Here is a 26,122-nt window from a genome sequence, read left to right as displayed (position 1 = left end):
ATGCCCAGGCAGCACTTGTTCACACATTTCATAATGTTTAAATGCCCTCTGCTTCTAGGTAGTATCGCCCTCCCACCCCTGATTTGCATGTCTTTAGCACTCCAATTGCCCTTTTCCCTCGGCATTTGTCACCCCCGTCTCTCCCCTTTCCTTGGGTATCTAGGCTATTAATACATTTTCTCAGGAGGGTTATAAGAATAGCGGGGAGGAGCTGTGGTGTGCTGGAGGGAGGGAGGGAGGGAGGGAGGGAGAGAGCGCGGTTGGGAAGCGGGGGTGGGGGGGTGGGGGGGGTCATGTCTTGATGATTGTTATGCAAACGACCTGACGGAGAATGTGGGAGCTTTCGGTGTCTGTGGCGGAATAGTGAGGGAGGCTGTTTATTTATTTTTAATCTTTTTCCTCGTGCAGCTCGTTGGAATGACTTTCTTTATTTTAGTTGTAACAGTTGGAGGATAATGCAAAGGAAGACGCTGCCTGGGAATTCACCGTCTGTGGAAATGCGCCCCAGAGAGGAATAAAGCAGTCCTCACCTTGCTCTCCCCACCCGGACCCGCCTTCCCCTCCCGCCTCGACCCCCACCCCGACACCACCATCACCCCCTTCCCTCCCCCTCACCTCTCCCCCTTTCCCACCCCGGTGTCGGACCAGGCGGTCCCCACTTCCACCCTGCACCCCTTCTTCCCCCCCTGCACCATGAACACCAATGTCTGCGTGGAGCCCGGGCCGAGCCCGGAGGCCCCGGGCTTGCCCAAGGAGAGCCACCTGCCCGAGGGGGCCCTGAACAGCCTTGTGGATTACAACTCGGAGATGGAGCGCTACCGCTCCTTCGCCACCTCCTTCTACAAGACCAACGGGGGCGCCTTCCCGCAGGCGGCCAAGATCGCGCGCATCACCACCCCCATCTTCCCCAGCAGCGCCGCCGCCGCCGCGGCCGCCGCGCGCATCGGCATGTCCCCCTGGAACTGCGACAACGCGGCCACCGCCGCCGCCGCCACCGCCATGCTCTGGGGCAGCGGCGGGGGCGGGGGCGGCGGCGGGGGCGGGGGCGGCGGGGGCGGCGGCGGGGGGGGCGGGGGCGGCAGGAAATCCTCCTCCGCCGCCGCCTCCTCCTCCGCCTCCTCCTCGGCGATCCTCCCCGCCGGCGGCGGCGGCGGCGGTGGTGGCGGCGGCGGCGGCGGCGGCGGCGGCGGAGGCGGCGGCGGCGGCGGCGGCGGCGGCGGCAGGACCGGCATGCACCACCGGAACGACTCCCAGAGGCTGGGGAAGGCTGGCTGCCCGCCAGAGCCGTCGTTGCAAATGGCAAATACTAATTTCCTCTCCACCTTATCCCCCGAACACTGCAGACCTTTGGCGGGGGAATGCATGAACAAGCTCAAATGCGGCGCTGCTGAAGCAGAGATAATGAATCTCCCCGAGCGCGTGGGGACTTTTTCCGCCATCCCGGCTTTAGGGGGCATCTCATTACCTCCAGGGGTCATCGTCATGACAGCCCTTCACTCCCCCGCAGCAGCCTCAGCAGCCGTCACAGACAGTGCGTTTCAAATTGCCAATCTGGCAGACTGCCCGCAGAATCACTCCTCCTCCTCCTCGTCCTCCTCGGGGGGAGCTGGCGGAGCCAACCCGGCCAAGAAGAAGAGGAAAAGGTGTGGGGTCTGCGTGCCCTGCAAGAGGCTCATCAACTGTGGCGTCTGCAGCAGTTGCAGGAACCGCAAAACGGGACACCAGATCTGCAAATTTAGAAAATGTGAAGAGCTAAAGAAAAAACCTGGCACTTCGCTAGAGGTCAGAGGAGATGATTTCTTGTTTCCCAGTCTACCCCCCTCTCTCCTTTCTCCCCTCTCCTCTCCCCTTCAGGGCTTCTTGTCTGGCTTCAAGATGCAGTACCCCTTTCCCGAAGCTTCGTTCAGGCTGTGAGATGCCATTGTAGGTGGTGTGCGGAGGGCACAGCGTCTCTGCCGCCTCCCCAGCTGCACTTCCTGTGGAACCGCCCTCCAGATGGGAAGGGCGTCCCTCCTTTTTATCTCTGGGGGAAACCTAATGTAATTGGTTTGAAAAATCAGAAGTTTCACATTCAGGATGGTAAAACATTTTCCTTGGTGGTTAACATACCCCCTCCCCTTCTAATTATTTTTGAAAGCATCTCAGCCCAGAGGATTGGACACATCACATTCTATATACTTTTATTGGCTAAGAGAGGCTTACTAGTGGCCCAATTATAACAGTGAGGACCCAGTTTGTGGCACACAAGCCTATGTGCCCATTGAAACACACACACACACACACACACACACACACACACACGCGAATCATGGAAGCTGAAATACTTGGATTCTAAAGGGGATTTTCTACCTGCTTCCAGAATAGTTTTTCTCTTCAACATGTTTCGCATTTTATTTTCTGCAGATCTAGTATTTTTTTTTTTTTTTGAGAAATCAGAAATAGTATGGAAAGTTGAATGCCACCTGCAGTTTTTAAAGAGATGTTGATTTAGAATAAAAGAATACAATTAGTTCATTAATACAAGTGATCCTAATTTTATTTAAGAATTGTTTTACATAGTTTCAGAAAGAACTCAGTTACCAAAAGATACATGCTTTGGGCTCTGCATTGGACAAAGTAACCATTTTGTGGTCACAGAATTGTTTTATACACAAGCACAGTTTTGGCTGATACCTTATGTGGTCTATAACAGTTTCCTTTTCCTATATGTCCTTACAAGAGACAATGAACTGATGATCACTAAAAATGTTAAATTAGACTTTTAATTATGTTAAATACAAAGATTGATGTGTTTGGTGGAAGCATATCAATGGTAACTTGACCAAACAAAAAGAGTGGAAATGGGAAACCACAGGTAAATGGTTTTGGTAGTGTTTTTAGCAAAGAAATGTGGGCAAATAATCATAATTGGATTCTTGATAAATTTCACAGAGTAGATGGCCAGATGATCAGATGAATATGAGACCACAGGTGGTAGATTTAGCATTTGGGAGTATTCTGTGGGCTGGTTTGTAGGGTGATAGTGGCTCTCACAAGTTATCATCAGAAGGGCACCTACATGTTCTTTTAAAAAATTGTGAACACTGCTTAAAGGAGTATTATCCACAAAGGACTGGTCTTAAGAGAATAAAAGATAAGATTTGGAGATCTTTGTTGCAGTTTGAACACAAATAAGGTACAGCTTTTTCAACAAAAAATTATTACTATAAAGTAAAGCAAAAAATACTTTGGGATTCCAAAAATAATCAGTATATATTGATAGCATTATTGATTGTGATCGGTTCCATCAAAATGTTGTATATATTCCTCTTTATATGAGTACTCATCTCTTTGTTGAAAGTTTGACTTTACTCCAGAGCAGTTTATTACATGTTATTTGGCAACTCTGCTAGCAAAGATAATTACAATGATTAAAATGCAGCTCCATGTCTTTTCTTAGGCCGCAAAAATTAGTTTTTAGCTTTTTAGTTCTCTTTTCTAGATCAATTTATTGTAACTTCTCTAGGTTTCCAAGGCCCATGGGAAATGAAAATTCAGTTCATCCTGAAATTTCCTGTGAATACCTGGTTGATAACTATTACCTGTCTTTTATTTTTCCTTTTGAATTGTGATAGTGTCTAGAATTATAGATTTGGTGTTGCTAGTAGGCCTTGTCTTTAGCTAGACCCTACATGGTGCTGCCTACATACCGATTTAGGGTATGTAATTCATAGGACCAATGAATAATTCTGGTTCAATTAGTAAATAACCACTCTGAAGGAGCTTAATGTGAGTTCCAATAGGTTTTCTGTACTAGTTTCTATGCTGATTTATCCGTCTAAACACATTTCATAAATTTCCTTTTGATAGCTTTCTCACAATCTTGTGATACCTTAGGCATTTCAAACACATATTATTCGATAGTATTGCTTTTTCTTATTTTTTAAAATCCAAGTGCTTAAAAGTTCTGTTGCTCTTCAGAAGGTGGGGTGCGAGTGGGAGGGGAAACACATTTCTCTCTTTGTAGAACTCTGAAGAAGTTCTCCTAACTATATACTACTCATCCCACCAGAGAATGGGTCATGGCTCAAGGCTAAGATTATTAGTGAAATGTTCTTTGTCAAAAAGAAAGAAAAAGAAGTTGTGAGGTTTTGGGTGTGTTTGTTTACTTGACTAAGATTCTATCTAGGTCATTAATAAAAAGCAATGGTGGCATGAGTGCTTTAAACACATGTGTAACCACAGAGTTAGGGTTCGAGGAAACCAGCTGGCCACATGTCAGAGCGGCAGGGCTCACATGGCTGAACCAAAGCTGCAGCAGTGGTTGTGGGTTGGTCCAGAGTCCTCCTACTGGCCTGCTTCCCTCTTTCATTTGCGCCCTGTAAGTTCTCATCATCTGTGGAGATGTTTTAGAGATTGGATAGACACCCTAGCTGAGAATGGTGATTTGGGGGTTTATTATGGATGCTACCTGTGGATTTCAGGAGTAAGTTCAGTAGTTACTATTTGTTGGCTTTCAATTACGGACTCCAATAAATATGTGGATCTAATCATTACTTATATTCTTATTTATCCCTTCAAACCTCCTGTGCAATTCTTATATTTGACTTATTCTCATCCCAAAGATTGGAGACATACTCAGATTTTCTGGGTGAGTAGACTGAAATGAAGATACACTCACATGGTTGTTTTAGGACTCTTGCCCACATTTTTTAAAGCCTCCCACCTAGCATTCTTTTCAAAACTGCTTTATTTATTTCCACATTTTCTGCCTAGTCTCATGTTAAGAGCATCCTAATGCCTCAGAAATAGGCCTATTAAATCACCCCCTTAATATATTTCATATGATAACAATGCACACAAGACTAATTTAATTTTTCTATGATATTGTGCACTATATATTTGCACATAACACCATTCATTTAGTCGGTTACTATATTTAAAAATCACCCATCATTAATTATTTAAAGCAGTTATTACAAATGCGGTATCCCCCTTATGTGACAAAACATGTTAAAAACTTGGTTCCTAAATGATCCATAGTCCCAGATACTTTAAGAAACGTGATTTTATATTATGATAAGTTGCATAATAGCACTTTGTGTCATACAAGGGTAATCTTTCAGTTTTTGTATTCATAGCAGTTCTGTTTCTGACACTAACTTTTTAAAAATATCCCAACCTGATATGTATAGCTCAAGGGATAAAACTGTCCCATGGGCAGCCCCAGCCTCCTCGGCCCTGAACATTGTTCAGGTGACATGATTGATCTCTGTGGGACAGCATTAGAGACCACACAGATCTGGTTTCTCTCCCATTAGCTGATTTATGGAATTACATTAGTAAGCAAGGCCTCAGGAGATTTCCCTGCCCCCACTCCTGCCTCTGCTGTGAGTTACACACACACTCACTACCCAGGCTTCCCTTGTGTTGGTGGAGGGATTTGAAAGGGACACATTAGAATGAAGAGACTGGGGAACGGGACAGTCAGAAAAAAGGACAATTCCATTCTCCTTCTTATTTCTCTTTAAAATTTATCTGCTGAATGTACAGGCCAACAATAACTTTCCATAAGTTAGGTTGAACTTCTAAGGGGTTTGGTGGAAAACATCCAGATATTGCCCCCAACTTGATAACTGAGAGTGTTTTTTTGTGTGTGTGTGTGTGGGGGGGGGGGGTGGGTAGGACACATTTCGTATGTCGGCTATGTTTTAAGAGCCCCAACCACATAAATGGCAATTGGAAAATTCTGGACCAAGCATTGTCTGCAGTTTGAACAGGAAGATGGCACTTACCTCCTGGAGAAATTCATCTGATGATCATAGTAAAAGAAGTGTGTCACTCACACTCAGAGTCTGTGTAGTTAAATAATAAAAGAGTTGATAATTGAACAGGCCATAAGTTTTTGAAGTTTGGTGACTTAAACATTTTTATAGGTAAAATACAAATGTTTTATATCTTAAGTTGAAACATCTAGTCATTTGTCATTTAGATCATAATTTATAAAGGAGGTTTCACTGTTCAGTTTAAAGAATCAAAAACATACCTGTATGAAAATATAAATTTGTGCTTTAATCTCAAAATGCAAATATATAACTATCAAAGGGAAAGGGAAACTTTTCAATATATTTAAACAAAATAATAGTATAGTAACACTAGAATGTAATACAGAAATAAGACACTGAATTTCATATAGGATAAGAAAAAAAGCACAGAAAAGGTTAGCTTGGACTAAAGTAACAAAATAAATATAGTTGTAGCCAAGGTATGACTGTAATACAACTTCAATGAAATTCTCTTCCCATCACCAGGTTTAATATAAGGTAGTAAACGTTGTTTTTAAAGAACCATACATTTTTGATAATTGCTAAATGAAAATACCTCCACCTATCCAAATATCATGTAAATTATAAGCAATATTTTGAATGTTAATTAAGAATAGTAAAATAAAAGCACTTAAAATTCATTTTTAAATGATCCTTTAAGAACGTTTGAAATTTAGTCATCACCAGACAAAATACAATCAGAAAGCCAATCAGAACAATAAACAACAACAAACTGTAGACTTTAATCAGATAAAAACATTTGGATGTTTTAAATAAGAATGGAAATTGTAGCTTAAGATGAGGGAAATAAAAGTTTCTTGATTTTTATGAGTAGATTACTGTATTGCTGCATATTTTGCTTAGTCTTAGCCAACTGTTTTCCTGGGTGAAAAGTTAAAAGTTCTGTATAGCCAGACTTACAGACTGGACAATTAATAAAAATAGTCTGTAAGACTAAATATTGAAAAGTGTCCAAAAGAACGGGTATTTCATCCATGTTTGCTGTGGTTTACCAGTTTGGAGATGCATGTTAGGGTGACCCTGGAAACACTGGTAGAATATTCGTTATGGTTACAGAAGTAAAACATAAAACCATTTGAGTATTCCCCAGAAACAAGTCGCAGTGTTTCGTAAACTGTTCTGAAATAATTGGTCCTCTTAGAACTTTACAGTTCAACCTCAATAGGTCAGATAGTCTGAATATGTAGTTCACTTTTATCAGAAGACAATTCATATTTTAAGAATACAAAATGTCCTGCTATTCAATAAATTTCACAAGAGTAGATCTGCTTCCATTTCTGACATTTATTTTTACTCAGATTATACAAAATGCTAAATCTCATTATACGTCATACAGCAAATAAAATGATTGAATTAAATTAATAAGTTAAATTCATGGTTTGTTAAAAGTCCCATGTAAACATACAAATTGGAGAAAGGATGACTTCTCTTTTAGCTTTCCTCTTATTTTTTGATTGGCTTTTAAAAGGCAAAATTTGACCCAAAAGAATGGCAAAGTCTTCCATTGTTACAAGTGTGATGTTCAGTCACTCATTAGAATATGAGAAGACCAGCTGGGGAAGCACAGCATTCCAGAATATATCATTTTTTTACCAAAAAAAAAACAACCCTTGTTTTCAGAAGTTTTTTTTTTTTGTAATCAGGGGAAATTTTGAGGATGAGTGTATGTGTAGTATGGTTCCTTCAGTTGTGCAGTGGTGGTTCTGCTCATCCTTAACATCCTTTTTCATCTAACATTATGCTATGATCCTTAGGCGGTTCAGAATCTTGGGGGAGGGGCACACGAATGGTTTTATCCTTCAGTCATATCTTGTTCCATCACATGCAAACACCTGTCCTGAAATTGAATTATTCTGCAGGGTAATCGAAAAGCCTCCCTGCATTCGGCATCATATGTTTTCTGTTGTTTATTGAGTTATGTTGCACCATACTTCAGAGGCGACAGCCATTTAATAATGTTGAAGACTTAGCTCTGCAGGGGCTAAAAGGATCCCAGCAGGCTTGTTAACTTCTACTCTAAAACATTATGAGAAATATTTTTTCCTCTGTGAAACTTCAGGGCTTTCTCTTAATTTATTTTAAGAGCATAATATTCATAGCCAGATATGAGAAGGAGCCTTAAGATTTTTGGGGTTTTTCTGTTTCTTAATATCTAACCCACCGATTTCACATTACATTTTTTCACTTAAAAGAAAACGGCAAAGCAAACAATTACTTATTAAAAAACCAATACTACCGATGTATTTCTTTGGCTGATATATACAAAATATAAATTATCATAAAATATTCTACTGGTGTCTTGGATTTTTATTTATTTACTAGAGGCCCGATGCATGAAATTCACGCAAGGGGCTCGGCCCTCGCAGCCCTGGCTTTGTCTGGAAGGTCATCTGGACAGTCGTTCTACTATTTGCTCTAATTAGCACATTAGCTCTTTATTATATAGGATAATTAAAAAGTATATTTTTATTTACTTTTGACCACATTTATGATAGGTTGTGGGAAGAGCCACTAGTATAAAGTAAATTACCACTTGAACAAATGTTATATACATCAGCAAACTTCTCTGACTTTATTTACTCATCTGTAAAATGGGGCTAATAATATCAGTGTACCTTATATCTTTTTAATATTGCATAAAGGTTGTGATCTTTGCATACTGAAAGAAGCTATGCAATTTATTATTCCTATTTTAAAGTCATCAGTAAAAATAGAGTATAAAACAATTATATTTAGAAATAAATCAGTGCAATAACATGTTACTTAGAGCAGGTAGACATTAAAGCTCAGGTAGAGTATTGCATTTTCTGAACCTTTGTCTTAATCATTCAGTTTACCAAAGATCTGATTGGATTTCACTTGGAAAGAGATAAACTCAGTAAACAAGTTTTCCTGTTCTTATGTCTGTCAAATGACCAGGAAAACTTCAAATTACCCAAGGTAGTCAGTAGATGTGGTGAGCCAATTTAGACAAGTTAGTGCCTCCTCTTTCTCTACCAAAGGCACACCACCACCATTAATTAGCAGATTATCTGTGTGTGTGTGTGTGTGTGTGTGTGTGTGTGTGTGTGTCACTTTATTAACTCAGTACCTTCATTTGGCTATTATTTTCTCTATCTGGACAAACACAAAGGATTATTCTAAATGTGAATCAGTGAGTTTAAGAAAATCATTGTAAGGAAAAATTGGTTAAATGCTTATCATGAGCTCTAGTTGGAGAACATATTTAACAAATACTGGAATAGTGTAGAGTTACTTTTGTTTTGGAAGATAAGTATGTATGTAGGGGGAATAGAACAGGTAGACATACATTTTGAGATAAGTGAATGAAGTGACAATGTAGAGCTTTCTTTTTTCTTTTTAATAAGAGAATAGTTATAAAATGAAGTAAGTTAGTGGGCAATAATAAAAAAAGGCTGGTGGTTTTCTAGGAGAAATTTGTGATAAGCCCTAAAAAGATTTGGAATACCAACCAAGACAGCATTAAAAACAAAAGAGAAAGGAATATTCAAGCCAGGAAGCAATGCGGTATATATTTAGAAGGAACGTTGTCGAGATAAGATACAGAAGTTTTGCTGAAAATGGAAACTGTAAAAACAAGGAAGATTTCCATGACTTTCTCAGTTCATTTGGTTTAGGAGTCATAGCCGAGGTTCATGTTCAGTGGCATGGCAGCTGAGTTAGAGACAAGGAAAACAGTTTGTGCTATGGCTGACATTATTTTCACTTATGCCTTTAAAACATTTAGTAGAATAGTTCTAAAGTGTAGCTAAAGTAGAATACGTCCAATATGGGTGAAAAAGTTGGATCTCTTTTAGATCTCATCTGCATCTAAATATCTAAATTAATATTTCCAAAGACACTTTTGGGAAAGTGAAGAAAGTGCCGTACTATGGGGAAAACTGTGCTGAAAGTGCTGTTTCTTGCTCAAGGACTTAAAAACAACCTGGATGATTGATAATGTCAAAAGAAGAGAGATCAAGTAGGATGACAAGAGAAAGGCCTGTGTATTTATAGATCAGGAAGAGTCATGGGCATTTCTGTGTATTTCAGCAAATCTGGCGAGTTCCAAAGAAGATATATTTTCTCCAAAACTTTACATAGTGAAAAGAGATGAAATACATTTCTAAAAGAATAGACTATGTACATTTAATTGTGTGGAAATGCTGGTTCTGAGCGATGGTAAATCAGTGGCAGAAGAATGCCTATTGGGGAAAGGCCTATCTATGGGAAATGTTCTTGTTTATAATAAGGTTAAAGGAGATCAGTGATGGTTTTAATGTAGTCAAGAATAAGGAAAAGAGATAAAATTCTCAGTTGTCTGTAGATGGATGAGAAGTGAGGAGATGTAGAAACTCCTAGTAAACATTAAATACTTTGTTCGCTCTAATTTTTATTCATGGAAAAAAAATAGAGAACACTGGCTTTTCCATCCCGATGGAAATGCATATTGGATATTTTATATTAGGCTGCTATATAGAGAGTTAAATTCATTATGAAGTGGAGTGGTTTTGGATTTTCCTCACGGTGATTCTTTTCACATAAGTATGTTATTTATATGGCATGGAGCTGTGTTTTTCAAATTCCAGGTGACAGCACATTAGTGGTCCATGAAACCAGTGTGTGTTGTTTACCACCAGGATTTTTGTAAAGTAGACTAGAATAGAGCAGGACAGAAAATATGAGTGTGTCACATATAGTAAGAGTACATATTGCTAAACTTCTGTTTCAGTTATGTATGTATCCGTAAATGTGTGTGCATGCATGTGCTAGGCTGCTATGTCAAATGTATTTCTAACTGTTGGTTGCAGTCAAAAGCGTTTGGAAAACACTAGTTTAGTGACAGCAACAACACTATCAAACAAGTCTGTAGTGAGGAGAGAAATTATATTTGTGAATGGAACAATGTTCACAAGATAATGAGTAACATTTAAATGTGTTTCTATAAATAGTGTGTCTTTACTGTGCCTAAGCAGGTCTGTACCTTTTCTGTATATTTATGAATACACTAGAGGCCTGATGCATGAAATTTGTGCAAGGGGCTCCGCCCTCACAGCCCCGGGCCTGGCCCCCCGCCCACTGGTCATTCCAGAAGGTTGTTCCAGAAGACCTGCCTTCAGGTCTAATTAGCATATTAGCTCTTTATTATATAGGATGGCATGTTACTAAGCATGTGGTAAGCCATTGATCAATTCAATTTAACAAATCCTTAGGTAGGGACTGTTAATTTCTAAAAGATGTAAGTGTTGTGGATAAAAACACACAAACACATGTACTGTTTTTTATCAATAACCATGTAAATTTCCTAACTCTGTATCTTATTTCATCCAAGATATTTACGATCTTAATTCTCAGTCCAAGATATGGACACACTAAAAATGATAAAATTGAATTTTAAAAAAATTGGCAGCGTCTCACACCTATTTAAAAAATCTTGGGATTTCTTGATTCATCCCTGGCTTAGTTCTTCCCCAGACTCAGATAAGAAATACAAACTGCTACCTATGATCCCTACTTGGCTGCATCATGTGGGTATGTAGTATTCCAGATTTTTTTAGGAATAAGAAAAAAAGAATACTTGCCTTAAACATTTGAACATACTGAGAATCTACAGAATGACTTGTTATTTCAAACGTATTTTACAGAATACTGGAAACCCTTGTTTGACTTGAATAAGAGAAAGAGCCATATTGAAAGAGAGAAGTAAAGGAATAAAGGGAAAAAAAGAGAGGGAGGGAGGATGGAGAAATGGTGGGTGGGTAGGCAGACCAGAGTGTTACTGATTAAAGGGAAATCAGTAAGAACCTGTGGCAGGAGGGATTATTATGGTTCAGTTCATTTTCTTGTGTCTGATTTAAATAAAAAATTAGTGGAAATGGTTAATGTATCACAATATTTGGAAAGATGCCATGAGTCTGGGTATAGACCCACTAGAATCATTTAGCATTGTTTTTATTTACCAAAGTGTGTGTGTGTGTGTGTGTGGGGGGGGATAGTTTCAGAGAAACTAGTGCTTTTTTCTTTGAATTTTATTTTAAGAGTAATTCTTTCAAGCCTGCAACTAGAAACATAGAATGGCCAAGATAGGAAACTCAAAATTAATGATGGCATTTAGGGAGACTAAGGCTACCCAAGCATCCATCAGCAACTAATTGTTCAAAAGTAGTATAACTTTTAAATGATTGTAAGGAGAACTTCCTGAAAAATACAGAATTGCACCTATAGAAAAGACTCCAGAAAAAAATGACAAAAGAATAGTAATCACGATATCTTATAAATCCCATGCTCAAAACAAAGTTAGGCTTATTCATTTACTTTCCTGGTTTATGTGGAAGTGACTGTGTCTGCACAAAGATGGAGAACATGATACTTACAGAAAAAGTAGTTCATGCAAATTCCCTGAGGAGAAATTTGAATCTAAGTACTTGAGTCTTGCTGATGTCATGGTAGTGGACAATGCTTAGGAGTGCACATCCTCTTAAGGAGGCAGATTACCCAAAATATGTTTCTAAAGAGCTAAGTAATGCATAATAACGATAAAATTAAATTCTAATAATTGTTGACTGTATACGTTTTACTTTTATTATTTCAAAAGAATATTAAGGAGAGAGACCAAAAAGTCAGAGTGGTTGTAAATTTGACTAATTTATTCAGATAGCAATTGCAGTTATTAAAAAAAAACTTTTAAAGAAGAAATACTTCAAAAGCTACATATTATTTTCAGAAGTATAGTCATAACTGCATACATTTTTTTCTGAAATGTTTGAAATTTTCTCTAAATTCTTCTAATTCATGGACATGAAACATGCTTTGGTTTCTAGGCTGGGTCTATCTCAGTATTTGGGTTTTTGTCATAGAAGATTCTGGACCAAATGAAGTTCATTGGCTGTATCCAAATGTTACAGAGCTTACCTTAAGAGAACATTTCAATTAAACCTATGTCCACTTGTTAGATAATATAGAAAAATGAATATTTTAAAAATGCTCAGATCTATAATAATCAAAGTGAAGCCCAATAATCTGAATGGTTCTTATAGAGGCTAGGTCTAAATATTGTGTTTTACTTGAATATAAGTTAGAGGTTGTCCAAATCATAGTTTTTAAAAATCACTTCTTAATATTTTAATTGATTTTTTTTTGAGAGAGAGAGAGAGAGAGGAGAGAGAGAGAGAGAGAGAGAGAGAGAGAGAGAGAGAGAGAAGAGAGAGAAACATCTATTGGTTGTCTCCCACACAAGCCCAGACCTGGAATCAAACCTGCAACCTGAGTATGTGCCCTGACCAGGATCGAACTGGCCCAACTTTTGGTGTAGGGGACAACACTCCAACAAACTGAGCCACACTGGTTAGGGCACGTAAAATTTTTTAAGTCCCCTCCTATTTCCTCACATTTTATAGGAATCTTTCTTTTTCTCTTCAATAAAAAACAGGAAAGTTCACTGCCTGCTTCAGAATTAACCAAAATATTTCGAAATTATTCAACAACGTGCTCATGAAAAGAATGTTTTTGTTTTTCAATAGCTGATTTTCAGTGATCTTACCTAAACGTATTGTTGTATTAAACAGGAATTAATAGGGAGACTTTGAGAGGAGATATATTTATTTAACTTGTGTCTGAGCAGTGTGTGTGTGTGTGTGTGTGTGTGTGTGTGTATTAAGATGTATTTATTTATTTAATACATTTTATTGATTTCAGAGAGGAAAGGAGAGGGAGAGAGAGATAGAAACATCAACAATGAGAGAGAATTATTGGTCGGCTGCCTCCTGCACGATCCCCACTGAGGGTCGAGCCCACAACCCAGACATGTGCCCTTGACTGGAATCAAACATGGGACCCCTCAGTCCACAGGCTCTATCCACTGAGTCAAACCAGCTAGGTCCTGATTTATTTATAATATAACCATCTATATTTATGTATATTCATAAATGACATATAAACAGATACAGATGAAATTAACTTTAGATATTTTTAATCATCCTTGACAGTATAGTATGGATTTCATTAGCCTAAATTTTGCTCTTTAAATCTCAATTTTACTTTTAATTTCCTTTCACACTCCCTCTTATACATAAGGTCAAAAAAATTTTAAATAATTTTTCAGAAACGCCTTTTTAATTTGTGGGTCATTGAAATAAATTCCTTTTTTGCAGGTACCATTCTATTATATTTTTGTTTTTGTAAGTCCAAGAACATTTTAATCACTAAACTACCTACTTTAATACAGTAAATGTACTTATTTCTTGGAATGATGTGGTTTGGAGTGTTTTTACCAAAATTAATTGAAATATAATTATATTTGCAGTAATCAAGAGACTTGCCTAAATAAAGTAGTTACGTTTGATACTAGGGCCAAAAGTAAATGCCTTTCCTGGTCACTTGTTGATGAGTATGAATCATGATGTTAATTAAGCTGTTACTTTCCTTTCTGCTGACTCATTCCTACCCCATCCACAAATTCCCTTTGGACAGTTGTTTCCCTAACCAGCTCTCCTGTCACATTGACTTGACTTAGTACCTGTACAACGTAATGTGTAAATTCATCTTTCCATTTATCAAAGTTAGCCTGGCTTACCTTCTAAAGTCCTGCTACCTTAGTCTAAAGTCATGCCATCGCCGTGGCAGGGGGGCAGTGTTCCTCAAGGATGGGGAGGAAGAGTTAGTCCCAAGGCAGGAGGAGTAGCAGGAGCCACAGCCCACAGAGAATTGATGCTAATGAAAAAGCCATCTCCAGTTTTCCATCATGAATCAGAGGAACCCTGGCCACAGCTGTCAATTTGGAAATCAATCATATTTAAGGCCCCCTATAATTGGGTCATAAAATTATCCAGTTACTTATTTGGTGCTTTCCTCCTTTTAAAGAGGGGTCTAACATCCCCATTACAGTACTGGTAATATTGATAGGTGTTTTTTAGTTTACATATGGAAAATGGCCAAAATAAGCTGTGAGTATACCAGTCTTATACATCTTATATGCGAAGTGAATCTTAATTATGAGAAAAGTTGAACTGATATATATATATATATCAGTTATTATGTATATATATATTATGTATATATATAATATATGTATATTACTGATATATATATCAGTTATTATGTATATATATTATGTATATATATAATATATGTATATTACATATATATTACAGCAGAAAGGAAGGAGAAAGTAAGTTAGATATAATTTTAAAAGTGAAAACAGTGTATACATACATCAACCCACATATTTTTAAAGTAAGGTATTATTAAAATATAAAGTTGCTTTTGAATATAATAGTAAATTACTGCACTGTGAGTTTATCATCTATCATAAATTGTCTCTCATACTTACCTATGCTCTATCTGTGCTTGCTAATTATTCTGTTATAGTTGCTGGATTATGATTTTTAAATATGCTATTTATAAATAGGATCTGGGAAAATATTTCTGCTAAAACCATTTTGGGGCATCTCTAACATTTGCTAGGTATCATTTTAGACCAATTAATTATCCAAAGATTTGTATTCATATGCATGTGTGTGTGTATTCACATTCATTTTATATATATATATAGTTTTCCATTTAGCCAGGTAGGTTTTGAAATTTTGTCAGTAAAATGGTTAACCTAAATAACTTGATATTTTAGCATCATTGTGAATTAAATAATGAAAAATGTATTTTTTCCCTACCACCAAGGATTCTTTTCTTTTTGTTCATCTAAAAAATCCAAAAGTTTGAAGCAAATATAATCAAATATCTAAAAGCAAGCAATAGGACTTACTATTATCTTTTGTCATATTGATTCAGATACGTTTTATTGCCACATTCAGTGGTTCGTTAAGATTTTCAAATTCTAGCATGAAGAGGCAAATCAAATGCAGCGGGTGTTTCCAATTCCAAGGCCTTGGATGTCCAAGAGTTTAAAAACTTATAGTGGAACTTCTCATAGTGAGAACAATATTTCAAAATAGTTTACAAGAGTCTGCATTGGCTAAGTACAGTTTCAAATGTCTTTGCTTTTGGTTAGATAAGCATCATTATATATGGGAATCAGAAAATTATTGATTGACATATTTCTTTTATTAATAAAAATGGGATTGGAGGAAATTATTCTTTAATTAGTGTAAGAATATTGGTACTTTAAAATACTGACTTCCATGTGGAAATTACTGCATTAGAGTCATCCTGTTTCACAGTAGAATTCTGAAGGCATAGGCAAATCATTGAGACTTTTGGATTTCGAAGTGTATGAGTAAATATAAAGATATATTTAACTGTAGTTACAGAATTTGCTAATGTCATAATTATTATCTCAATTTATAACATGCATTCTGAAGTAAATTTTAACATTGAGCTGCTTTTTGAAAACTCATGTCTAGCTCTATTAAAAATAATGCATTTTATTGTGTCCAGAATACTGCTACATTTTACATATTGTATCTAGATAGGAATAGTCAATCCAATATAGTTCATATATACAAAGTTGTAGATACTCCAAATTCACTTTTTAGGAGGTAAGTTTTTATTAAGCTTGATATATTTTTAACAAGAGAATGTAAAGCCCTGATCAGCCAGAAGATACCATAGTCCCCGTGACTGCTTAGCAGACACCAATAAAAAAAGAAACATGCTTAATCGTTAAAGTGCCAGCTTTTGGGAATCTTATTTATTTTATGCCATTTAATTATTTCTTCATTGCTGATTTGATGAAAATCAAGCCGAGTTACATTTCTTCCAGGGACATGGATATGTATTCTCTTTTTTAAAAAATATAAAAGTAAATGTAAAATGTGCTTGGACTTGGATTATATCTTTCTTCTATTCAAAGAAATGTGCTGGCTTTTTAAGGTAATTTAGGAGGGAAACAGAAGGCATTCACTTAAGCTTGAAGGTCATTTCATATCTGGCTCATATAGGGATGAATTCTCTGGAACACGATGCTTTACAGCAGAACCGGAAAGAGAAAGGGGGGCTGCAGACTGCTCCCCAGGCCTCCTGGGAGCAAGACTGCTGTTCGTCAGTGTTTGCACCTGCATGAGCAGTGAAGGCTGCCTTGAACAATGCCCATCAACTCAATTCTATTCTTTACCTCCCGCCCCCTTCTCTTCCTGGGGAATCTGGCTTTCCTGTCACTCAGGATAACGATTTCCTGCAAGCATCACTGAGATCCAGAAAGTCACTGTAATCTCATCAAGAGTGTGATTCCCCAGCTGGGACTCTTGAATTTATATAACCCAAAGGTAGCTAGCTGGTCGGGGTGCATAATCCCCCACATTGGTCCCCAGAGCTCCCACCCATTTAAAATGGAAGCCCTCTGATAAAGACGACCTCATCCGCTGACAAAATTAGAGAAGATATATCCCCAAATTAGTACAATCAGAAACCTGTAATTTAACCCAAGATGTTGCCTGATGTTAATCTAATATATTACAGTGTTGCTTCACCCATCCTGAAAAGAACTCAGTCCAGGCCTAACATAAATTTCCAATGAGCCCAATAGAATTTGGGCAGGAGACTGGCTCTGCATCCTGTGGTTTGCGGCCTATGGGACACTAAGGAGCTTTGTTACTTTTTATTGGTAAAGCTGTTAGAGAAATATCACTTCAAGTTTCTGGTGAATGCCTTGAAAATTTGTTCTAAATGGTGCCCACCCACTCATTTTTTAGGCTTTATGACCTCAATCAAAGATATTAATATAAGAGAGAAATATTTTTTAAGAGATGTTTCCCTGCTTACCTTCTTCCTTTCCCTGGGGCAGTGGGTTGTCCATATCCTTATGTAGAGATATATGCTGGTTTCAACGTATGCCCAGTACTATGCCCACATCACAGAGCTGTTTTGTGACAGATCTTGTTAGTATAGAAAACCAGCTATCTGCTTCTCTCATTGCATTATCTAATGCCAACAAGCATTGAGAAGTGCTTATCTTTTTTCTCACAACATTGACCTTTCAGCCCAAGTGGCATTTCATAAAGCTGTCTTTTTAAAAATATTATAAATAACAGTGAGTAGTGGAAAGGGTCACAGGCAGAGCAAAGAGCTGGAAAGAAAGTTTAAAATATCTAAGACATAAGGAGTTCATCTCATTAAAAAATGTATTCCATGTATTTTTTTTGTTTATCTTCATAAACATATGTTTATCAAGATACAAAATTATATAAGCATATATTTACAATCTTGTTTCCAGTTGGCATCTGAGAGTAAATTTGGCATCTCTATGTCATATACTATACATGTAAATGTGAATATATGAGAATATAAATGCACATGTTTTATTTTTCATATGTGAATCTGTAATTGCATGGATATGCTTGGATCTAACTTGTTAAAAATGACTACATTTATATAAGTATGCATACATAAATAAAATTTATTCTTAGTTGGCATCAGGCAGCAAGTTAGCATCTGTTACAAACTAAGTTTGCATTTATTGTGCATGTGTGTGTGTGTGTGTGTGTGAAGCATAAATATTAGAATGAATATATTGTTTCTTATTCATAGTTCCTTTAATAATGATTAAGTGCATGTAGGAGCATTTATCATTATTACATTTATCATTCAAAAGTTAACCGTAGAAAGCAGTAAACAGGTTTTTTTCTCAAAAACCAAGCAACGAATAGGGCTCCAGGTACGCACAGTGACCTGAAGAGAAGGAAACAGATGAAACCATAAGGAGTGGGGAGTAAAAGATTAGTAAGATAAGTAGCATTTTTGTGGGAGCAACGACCTTTTAGTTTGTGCTTGCAGAAAAAACTTCACAAGTTAAATATTTTGGTATATATATATATATATATATATATATATATATATATACCTATATGCAAATTGAGATGAGATACTATTAGTTTGTTCTTACCACATTCATGTTGACCTTTATTGTGTTGGCTATGAGGACAGTTTATAAAAAAATATTTTAAGTACAGGTAGTGAAAACAGTTTTACTTTCCAAAATGATTATTTTATATATTTATTTATTTATTTATTTATTTTTGATCTTGTACTTTTTTTTTTTTTGCTTAAAGTATTACAAAGGGTATTACATATGTGTCTTTTTTTTTCCCCCGCCCTTGACTATCCCCTGGCCTCCCCCACCCCCCAGCATCCCATGTCCATTGGTTATGCAAATATGCATGCATACAAGTCTTTCGGTTGCTCTCTTACCCCCTCCCTCCTGCCCCCCAACTTTCCCCAGCCTTCCCGCTGCATTTTGACCATCTGTTTGAGGCAGCTCTGCCTCTGTATCTATTACTGTTCAAAAGTTTATAATGGTCTCTATTATCCATGAATGAGTGAGATCATGTGGTATTTTTCCTTCATTGACTGGCTTATTTCACTTAGCATAATGCTCTCCAGTTCCATCCATGCTGTTGCAAATGGTAAGAGTTCCTTCCTTTTTACAGCAGCATAGTATTCCATCGTGTAGATGTACCACAGTTTTCTAATCCATTCATCTACTGATGGGCACTTAGGCTGTTTCCAGATCTTAGCTATGGTGAATTGTGCTGCTATGAACATAGGGGTGCATATATCCTTTCTGATTGGTGTTTCTGGTTTCCTGGGATATATTCCTAGAAGTGGGTTCACAGGGTAAAATGGGAGTTCCATTTGTAGTTTTTTGAGGAAACTCCATACTTTCTTCCATAGTGGCTGCACCAGTCTGCATTCCCACCAGCAGTGCACAAGTGTTCCTTTTTCTCCACAACCTCTCCAGCACTTGTCGTTTGTTGATTTGTTGATGATAGCCAGTCTGACAGGTGTGAAATGGTACCTCATTGTTGTTTTGATTTGCATCTCTCGGATGATTAGTGACTTTGAGCATGTTTTCATATGTCTCTTGGCTTTCTGAATGTCCTCTTTTGAAAGGTGTCTATTTAGGTCCTTTGCTATTTTATATATTTAGATTTCAGTTAACATCTTGATAAATTATTAATTTTATTTTTAGATGACATTACTACAGGACTGTATCAATCGAATAAGGCATGTGTGAGAAAGTAAATAAAAGCTAACCAGTTATCAAAAAGTATTTGTGTTAGGAATTTTTATGTATTTTCTGAAATACGAAATTCAAATATTATTAACACTGTATGTTAACACTCTATAAGGTGTGTGTGCGTGTGTGTGTGTGTACATGTTCTATACTAACTCAATATTTTTATAACAGTCAACATACAATTAATTTACTTATGTGTCCTCAGCAGCCATCTTATAGTCTACACAGTCTGGTTGGACTAGTTTAGGAAGGAATAAAATTAACTCTCATTTGCCCTTATGAGAAAATTTACTCTTAGCTTGTTTCTTATGCACCTTCACTATGTACCTATGGGATTCTCTTTTATAAAAAAGAGTGTGGTATGATGGATTGTTATAATGTTAATATATAGAGGAAAATTCAACAGTTTAACTACGATTGAATAAAAAAACCCATTGTAACTATTAGCTTTTTGTTGAAACAGTTGCTCAAACTTTTGGTGTTAGTTTATTATTCCTTTGGAATATGGTAGTATTTTTATGGTACAAAAGGGTAGTTATGGTCCATTGGCAATCATTGTTAGTATAAGTTTGTTTCATATAGATGATATTAATTTATTGAATATGCAGACTTACTTTAAAATAGTGATATATTTTGTCAGTCTAGTTCTGATTAGATTATCTGTAGGAATATTTAGCATTAATAGTTGTTAAGTGATAGAAGTAATATTTATGTAATGTTTATTGTTAAAAGAAGTTCTCCAGAACAAAAAATAAATTACTTAATGAGTTCTAAACATTGGTCTTACAGAGGGTGCATGTGTATGTAGCAGGTACAGATTTTAAGGACACTTGCTAGCTGGTCCTATTATTAATGGCATGAACCATCCCATTCATTCTAATAGCTATCCCTGTTCTACACTTTGTTTCTTCTATTTTTAGACCAATGAGTTTTAATCATTATATTTAGTAAGTTAGCATTAAATTCAATATTCTAATTTTTGTAGTGTTCTAAGATTGACCATCTATTTTTTATTAAATGTTGAAATATACAAGTCATTATGTTGTACCTTACTGACTAAAGCTATTGCTGAAGAATAAAGGAGAAAATTCTAATCTTATATTGGCATAGAAAGTAAGCTTAACTTGTCTTCTTGCTCTTTTTTTATAGAGAACACCTGTTCCCAGCGCCGAAGCATTCCGATGGTTCTTTTAAAGCAGTAGTCTATCTTATTTTCAAGGCATTTGGAAGTGAAGGGCAAACTAATGTCTTGTTTTAAGGAACTGCTTAGTCCACCACTGAAGAAAATATCCAGATATTATTTTCATTTTATGTATAGGGGTTTCTTCAAAAAAAAAAAAAGAGGAAAAGAAAAGAAAAAAAAAAGACATATCAAAATAATCTGGGAGCTCGGGGAATTGGCCAGTCTATTTACTTTGGATACACTGATTCTTTGATGTAATTTAGCTATACTAGTGAAGTTGTTGTCTATTTTGAAAGTGGCTGTAAAAAATAAGTTTGGGTAAACCCCTGCTGTAAAATCATGTATCTTTGCAAAGTACATATCTATACTTCATTTTCAAATATATGTGTTTCAGTACTGTAAACTGTACAGATAGCAGCTTGTATTTTGTGTGTCTAGACACAAGGAGACAATCACGTCTGAGCATCTATGGAGATTAACAGTTTGTACACAACAGTATGGTTCTGCGAGTTAAATCTGGAGCAATAAATTTTAGCTTTAAATATTTTTTGCCAGTTGTTTCTAGAAGCAGCAACAGCGGTGGCATGTTTTGCCATGCATCTTTCAGTAGAGACTCGATGCCAAGTTTCACAAGAAGAAAAGATTATGATGCATCCGGCAATTACCTGCAGTTGTATTGTTATAGGAGGGAAGATGTGATGAAAGTTTCAATTAATCTTTTGAGCACTATATTAGAGTAGTGGTTATGCACTTGCATTGCTTACAAACGAGCTGTACAGAAGGGTATACCTCCCAAATACTTAGTGTAGTTGACTTGTCTTGGGTTGCACTGTAAGGCGGAGTACTCTGAGTAGTTGGAACATGCAGAATCAGTTGTATAAATTTTTTTAAAACAGTGTTTTCTAGGATACAGAATAAAGTATCATATCGTAGGGGGAGAAGTCCATGACTGAGTTTTTTACTAGCGCAGCAGGGGCTGTATTTTTTGTTTGTTTATTTTTTGCCTTATTTTTATTTTTTTTTGGTAGGAAAAATAAACACTTAATAAAATGTATCCACATGTTTTAACTCCATGTATGATATTAAATGGGTAGTTTTGTTTTACATTTTGAACATATCAAAGCTTCTGCCTTGAGACATGGCTAGGTATATTTTTAAGTAAAAAAGAATTAAACACATTCATAAAAGTGAGGTTTTTTTAATCTTTTGTTATCTTCCTTTCTCATAGCCTCCTATTTGGACCAGTGGCCTTCCCCTAGGCCCTCAGTGGAATGTTCCATTGCTCCCATTCCCATTCTTGTCATCAAGGATGCTGTGGTTCCAGAGAATTCCATAAATGTAAACAACCCCTAAACACAAAGGAGTATGTTTCATAGGACCCGGGCTACCTTTTCACGTAGAATTTGGTTTGCTTATGGAAGTTGGGGCTCCTAAGGCTGTCCCAGTAGGACAATTATTATTTGTGATGACATAATACCTAAGAAGTTCCTTCCTTCCTTCCTTCCTTCCTTCCTTCCTTCCTTCCTTCCTTCCTTCCTTCTTTCCTTCCTCCCTCCCTCCCTCCCTCCCTCCCTCCCTCTTTCTTTCTTTCTTTCTTTCTTTCTTTCTTTTTTCTTTCTTTCTTTTGTCAGAGATTGTTCAACTTCAGCAATAAAATAGAGTTTAGCAAAAACACATAGAGAATCAAAGTTGCCATGTTACTGTCATTTTTTGTTTTTTTATCCACTTATTTCAGCCTTTTGAAAAATGTTGGCAAAATGTATCATGCGAAGAAAATAACTTGGGAAGAGAAAGGGTGATGAAAAAGACTGCAAAACTTTAGAAAGCCTAGCAGATGAATAATTTTAAAAGGCTAGTTCTAGTTTTGAATTGGAAGTAATAGAAGAGAGGAGATTTTAAAAAACATGGAAGGAGCATTCACCATAAGAATTCTGGAGGGAGGGATGGATAAGGTGCTGACAAATGCCAATGTTAAAGTGTGCTTTAACTTGCCTGAAATATGAATGCAAGGTCCACAATTATGGTCCAAAAGCCTTTTAGAGGAAATTTTATTATCTGTTGCACCTATCCATGTTTAGAGAACAGAATTAAATAATCACAAACTAAAACATGCTGTATATTAGTTTTGAGATCACTTTCCACTTGCTATATATTCCTTTGAGGATTTCTAGATAGAATTTCTATTCCAGCTGTGGGAGAAGAGAGCTATATGAATTATTTCTAGTTCTTTTTTATTTTACTTATTTTTAAAATCAATTTGATAATTTTTACAAGTAAGTGAAAACTAACTTTCACACTTGAATGGGAAGCTTGCCTTGCTTTTTGGAAAACGATGATTGTTATTACAGCAGTGAAGCAAACTTCTTTCCCTTCAGACTGCATTAGGCATACAGTAACATATAAAGATCTCATAGCAATGTACCAAGAGTCTAAAATACATGCTAGTGTTGCATGTCTTGATGTGTTTTTGTTTGTTCGTTTTCTTAAAGAACTTATGAATCTGTATATTGTAAAATGTGGTGTTTTACATGTCAATTCAACTTTTTAATGAAAGAAAATCTGTTGATTATTAAAATGGAAATGTATAGCTTTTCTTTAATTTTCTTATATGTTCTTATTCTTGACATTGTTCTTTTACACTTACCCATTTCTTTGGTTTTGCTAAAACTCTATTTATATAATGTAGAGTGCATATAAAGTTCTCGTTGATGATGTTGAAGAAGGATATTACTCTTCCGGCCTCACTCTAATTCCTTTCTCTAAGTCTATGTACCAAGAGCTGTAAAGCATATCATTATAACCCTAAGGGAATGATTTAAAGGTTTACATTTTCATGATTTTTAAAATACCAATGAAAGGCAACTTTTAAAATTCCTCACTGTATGTTTTATATTCAGCACCAAGAAAATTTAAAATATAAAAATGGAATATAGATCGGGTGGACTATCAATACACCTTAAAAATTTCCTATCAGCTAAGTCAAATAAAATAGTTTGTAAGAGCCATCTACATACACAGAAGTCTTGCTTTGTCTCGGTGTAGATGTGGAAATGCTATATTCTGTTAGCATTTTTGGGGGAGCATGGAAAATCTCTGGGTGTCAATTTCCTTGTCATCTGTCACTTAGCACCCTAACATCACAAGAACATCATAATGTAAACCTTCTTTTCCAGGCCTTCAGACTAAAGTGGCTTTGTGATGAATTCTGTCTGTCTGTGTACAAGGGGAGGCATATATACAAAGTAGAAATGTATCCATGCTTGGGAGAAGAAAAAATGTCTTCCTCCATTGTAAGAGTGTGTAAAGACATCTCCTGGTTGCTTAATTCCAAATACACAACTTCCTTCTTCTAAACATTTATAAGGAGCAAGAGATGGTGGGCTGACTAGGAATTAATATTAACTAATCACTAAAAAGGATATTCCCTTCCTTTTATTCAGAACCCCTGACATGTAAATTGTACAATTAATCCTAAAGCATAGAAAGTGTTTAAGCTGATAGTATCTGTAATCAAATAATGAAAAAAGGAAAGCCGTTAAATGAACACACCATTTAGGGTCAAATATGTTCAGCAAAAACCGTAGTGGGTCTTTGATCACAGGGATATCAAACAGTTGGTTTTCATGTAATAGCTAAATGTTTCAGATTTTGTTTTTATTAAATTTGGCAGTTTCACACTGAGATCTGTATTCCTGGTGAATGGAAGACAGCTACTATGTTAGGGGTTCAACTTTCACAATCGCAAGGAAGTCAGAGAAGTTTCAGGAATGGACCACAAAATGTACTCATTTCACAGTGCTCTCCTATTCTGAACTGTGCAGTTATCTATTAAATTTTCTAACAGATATTTGTGTAAGGTGTATGTATGCTTGTGCAATTATAAAAAAAAGCAGTTTTGGAAAACAGTGTATTTATTAAAGAAAATTACTTATAGGGCATGTACAAAACTGTAAAAAAAAAACTTTAAAAAACACATTCAATTTGCCCAGTAAAGTTGTTTTTTGTGAAATTTATGTGTTGTTGAATAAAGGACTTTAGTATTCAAAGTATCTCTATTTTTCCATGAACAAATTTTTATTTGTGGGATTTTTCAGTAATGAGCATATGACCCTGAAAATCTAATTTTGTTTATGATATAAAAGCTTATAAGTCTACGTTTGCCCTTATGTTAGCAAAATGAATACTGTATATAAATCTTTCATAAACTATACCAGTTTGTTCATTCTGTTTTTCCTCATATATTTTGCCTTTCTCATACACTTAAAGAAGGGGGAACAAAGAAGAACATGATTGTTTTCACATTTCCAAAGGATATATTTTTGTTGAAAGCTTTAATAGGCCATCAAAGTAAAAAATAAATATATCCAAACTTTTTTCCCTTCCTCTCCATCATATGCCAGGAGAAAGCAACCCATGAATTTCTTGTGAATGAAAAATCCTGTTCATAGTACCTGGAAGCAGAAATGTGCAACGCCGGAATTCTTCAGCCACTCCCAGCACTTCTCTGAGATTACATTGCTATTGCTAGCTTTTTTACTATGGAATATTGTGTCCACCAACGCTGCTTATTTGGTGGTGAATGTGCTTAGCCCTTATTTCACTGCTTCTCAGAACAAAGATCTTTTCTTTTTCTTCAATTTCTCCTCTAACCAGAAGAAATGTAGGATTCCTTTTTATATCTTGGAAATCTTTAATATTGTTGCAAACATGGGACTTCAAACAATTCAGTTTATGTCCACAGAAAATACCACATTAGAAGATTTTTGTAACTATGAATTTCAAGATGTGTCCTATTAGTATAATATCACAAGTATAAAATATCTTGGCCATGGCAATAGAGTTGGATTACATAGGTTACATAGGGTGATAAAGAAGAATTAGGTAACTTGAATTATGAAAGACCCTGGATTCTCAGCATTTTTTCAGGTGAGTCACTATGCTTTTTATTATATCTTGGTGTAAACAACAATATTGCAATAATATGAAACTGGATTTTCATACATAATGATTTCTTACCTGAAAATTTCAAGGATATAAATAGTTGGAGGCTCATATGTAATTCTTCAGAATACATTAAATTAACCAAAACGGGAAAGGGCAGTTCTATAACTTATTTAGACATTGAGCCAGATAATTTTGTATGGTTTT

At 36.4% G+C, this 26,122-nt stretch overlaps 1 protein-coding gene across 1 annotated transcript; it reads left to right on the top strand.

The window, feature by feature from the left end:
* Positions 1-560: 560 nt before the first annotated feature.
* On the top strand, positions 561-25,177 carry CXXC4 (CXXC finger protein 4). Its single transcript, XM_081089482.1, has 2 exons — positions 561-1,782; positions 20,941-25,177. The coding sequence occupies exons 1-2, from the start codon at positions 694-696 to the stop codon at positions 20,983-20,985; spliced, it is 1,134 nt and encodes a 377-aa protein (XP_080945608.1). The 5' UTR covers positions 561-693; the 3' UTR covers positions 20,986-25,177.
* Positions 25,178-26,122: the final 945 nt, after the last annotated feature.

This window comes from Myotis nattereri (genome assembly GCF_964212035.1).
Source record: "Myotis nattereri genome assembly, chromosome: 1".
NCBI classification, from domain to species: Eukaryota; Metazoa; Chordata; class Mammalia; order Chiroptera; family Vespertilionidae; genus Myotis; species Myotis nattereri.
Note: the sequence above shows the minus strand (reverse complement) of the source record. Positions and strands in the feature narration are given on the sequence as shown.